Source organism: Vombatus ursinus, unplaced genomic scaffold, assembly GCF_900497805.2.
Source record: "Vombatus ursinus unplaced genomic scaffold, bare-nosed wombat genome assembly UNPS02014789.1, whole genome shotgun sequence".
NCBI lineage: Eukaryota > Metazoa > Chordata > Mammalia > Diprotodontia > Vombatidae > Vombatus > Vombatus ursinus.
The window spans coordinates 985,709-988,183 of record NW_020954567.1 but is presented as its reverse complement, the minus strand read 5'-3'; the positions used below and the strand labels follow the sequence as shown (position 1 = coordinate 988,183).

General features: G+C 44.3%; 1 protein-coding gene across 5 annotated transcripts in view; it reads right to left on the bottom strand.

The window, feature by feature from the left end:
• The window catches only part of LOC114047482 (carboxyl-terminal PDZ ligand of neuronal nitric oxide synthase protein-like), a 379,736-nt gene that overhangs the window by 11,923 nt on the left and 365,338 nt on the right, over nt 1–2,475 (bottom strand). For all 5 annotated transcript variants that reach the window (XM_027868301.1, XM_027868304.1, XM_027868303.1 and 2 more), the window contains one exon: nt 103–433. In XM_027868301.1, coding sequence (XP_027724102.1) covers nt 103–433 — 331 coding nt within the window. The remainder of the gene's footprint in view (nt 1–102; nt 434–2,475) is intronic.

The following is a 2,475-nucleotide window of genomic DNA, read 5'->3' as shown; positions in this document are numbered from 1 at the left end:
TGCCTTGTATTGCCTCACACAGAGCTGGGCACGAAGGCATTTAACAGCATCTCTGCTGACCAGTGGGAATACAAGGCTGTCCAGGATCAATCTGCAGCTCACCTTTCTTCTTCTTGCCAGGTTCCTGGTGGAGTATCACCTTGAGCAGACAGTGTAGCTCCTGCATTTTTGTTGATCTCCATCACTCCTGCAGCGTTCCCGAGATTCGCTGGCTCTTTCCTCCGCAAGAAATCATTAACCTTGGCTCCCACAGCCTTCCCCAGGTTCTTGAGGTGCTGGCTGCTGCCTACCCGGAGCCCTGGCCCACTTGGCTCCAGGGGGCCCATGGCTGTTGAGCTGGAGGCAGTAGACTTGGACAGATGGGGGAAGGAACGGCTTGGCTGCAGCTTTGGGGTGGGTGCTGTGTTAGAATTCTCAAACATGCTTTGGTCAACTGTGAACAGAAAGGGATAAAGAAGCAGGTAGGTAAAGAGTGAAGTGGGAATTAAGGAGTGAGAAGTGGGTTTTTGCCTGGACTCAATAGACCTCATCTCCCCTACTCTAATATTTATATATGCACAAGCAATTCCCAACAAAACACTGACCTCCCCCCTACAATGTTTTTCAATTTCAAAAAGCTTTGGAAATACTCAGGAAGGAGCTGGCTAGTCTATTCTTGAATTCTTCTAAATCCATTAAACTGATATATGTAAAATAATCAGCGACTAAATCCACAATCAATACATTAAGTTTAAGAACTAATTTTTACCATTCCAGCGCTTATTTGTAGATATTATTATTGATTTGGACCTGGGTCCTCAGCAGTTTTCTAGTCTCATCATTTCATTTTATAAATGAGGAAACTGAGGCCCAGAAAATTGCTCAAATTTTCATAGGTAGTAATATAATTGATCAGGGAGCTGTACCCAATCCCTTCCACTCAAACCAGTCCTGTTTCCATTGTACTCTAATGGCCTTATATTTAATCCACACTTTTCACCTCTATTAATTACTCCCAACTCTCCCGTCCTCTGAACTTGGCTTTTCAGGGGATAGTTGGGAACAGAAGCACTTCAGGACATGTCCATTCATACCACCAAGCTCTTGGAAGCAGTTAAAAATTTAGAGAGGGATGGAAGATGTTATTGTTATACCACATACTGGTATATGATCACATATGATCACTTCTATCCAACCACGTGACTCATCACACATCTTGGTGATGGGATGGAATGGCTAGCAAGGATCTATAGACCTCTACCCATGTACCTACCCTATCCCTGCTTGTAAGCATGGTATAGATAAGACATAGACTGAATGGTTCATGTTACCTAGAGTCTAGGGATTGACTGTTCATGCCTGTTGAAGGCTAAAGAAGAGGAAAACTGTGGCAGGTAGGAGTTCCAGAATTTCAGAGATGCAACAGACCTCAGAGTCCAGCCCATCCCCATTCCCCACCCCCAAAAGAATTCCCTTTTGACTTTCCATCTTGCAGTGAGGCAGAATCTACTGCTCATTCCAGTTTTACATAGCACTAATTCTTAAGCACTATTAGAGATTTTATCTGCTATTGAAGATTACGTGGGCCTAGCAACCCTGAGATTAGTAACTGAGCCTGGGTAACAAATTTCCCTTCTCTGGGGATCTCTTAATATAGGGATCTGAGTTTAGCTGAATTGAACTCCTGCCTCTCAAATAGGAGAGGCAGGGGTGGGCACTGACAACTTCATCCTTCAAATGAAAAAAAAAATGGAGGGTTATGAGAAGATAAATCAGTGTTGGTGGATTGTCAATCTAATCATCAATTTTCCCACTAGGTTATACTGTCATCATTTGGTCATTCTAGCCCAGGATCTAGAGATGATTAGAGGCACAGGCATAGGTATAGTGCCAGTGACTCAAGGACTGGATTCTCCACCTACATATACTAAAGGGACCTTGTTGACGGCCTAAAGGGGAGCCTGAGCAAAGATTCTCTGGGATCTTTAACACCCCCTTTTTGAAGGGGCTACACCCACTGCATCTTCCCCAGAGGCACTCATGTTGTGATATACTCATTCATATCACAAGGCAGCTTTCTCTGCCCTAGGCTGGTGGGTTGGCTGCGGTCCCCTATGGCTTCTACCTCTAACAAGCTTCAAGCAATATCCTGCCAACTCCTCTGGACAAACAAGTTCCACACGTCAAGAAAATTCGGAGGGAAAAGAGAGGCATAAAATTTCTTTCTCCTCCAGCAATAAGAAGCTTCTTACTTTTCATCCCTTTAATTCCTCCCTCTCCTTGTCCCCTGAACTTGAATACTCAGAAAAGTGATTGGAAATAGAACCATTGTAGACCCCACCCATTCACATCAAGCAATCGAGAAGGAATAGACCTTTTGCAGGAGGAACCAGCCCTAGTCATCTCCTAAGAGAAGCTGGCTCCACCTAGGCCACACACACTCTACAAGGAGTATAAGGATAAGTCTTTAACATCCTCCAACAAGGGAATGACTGC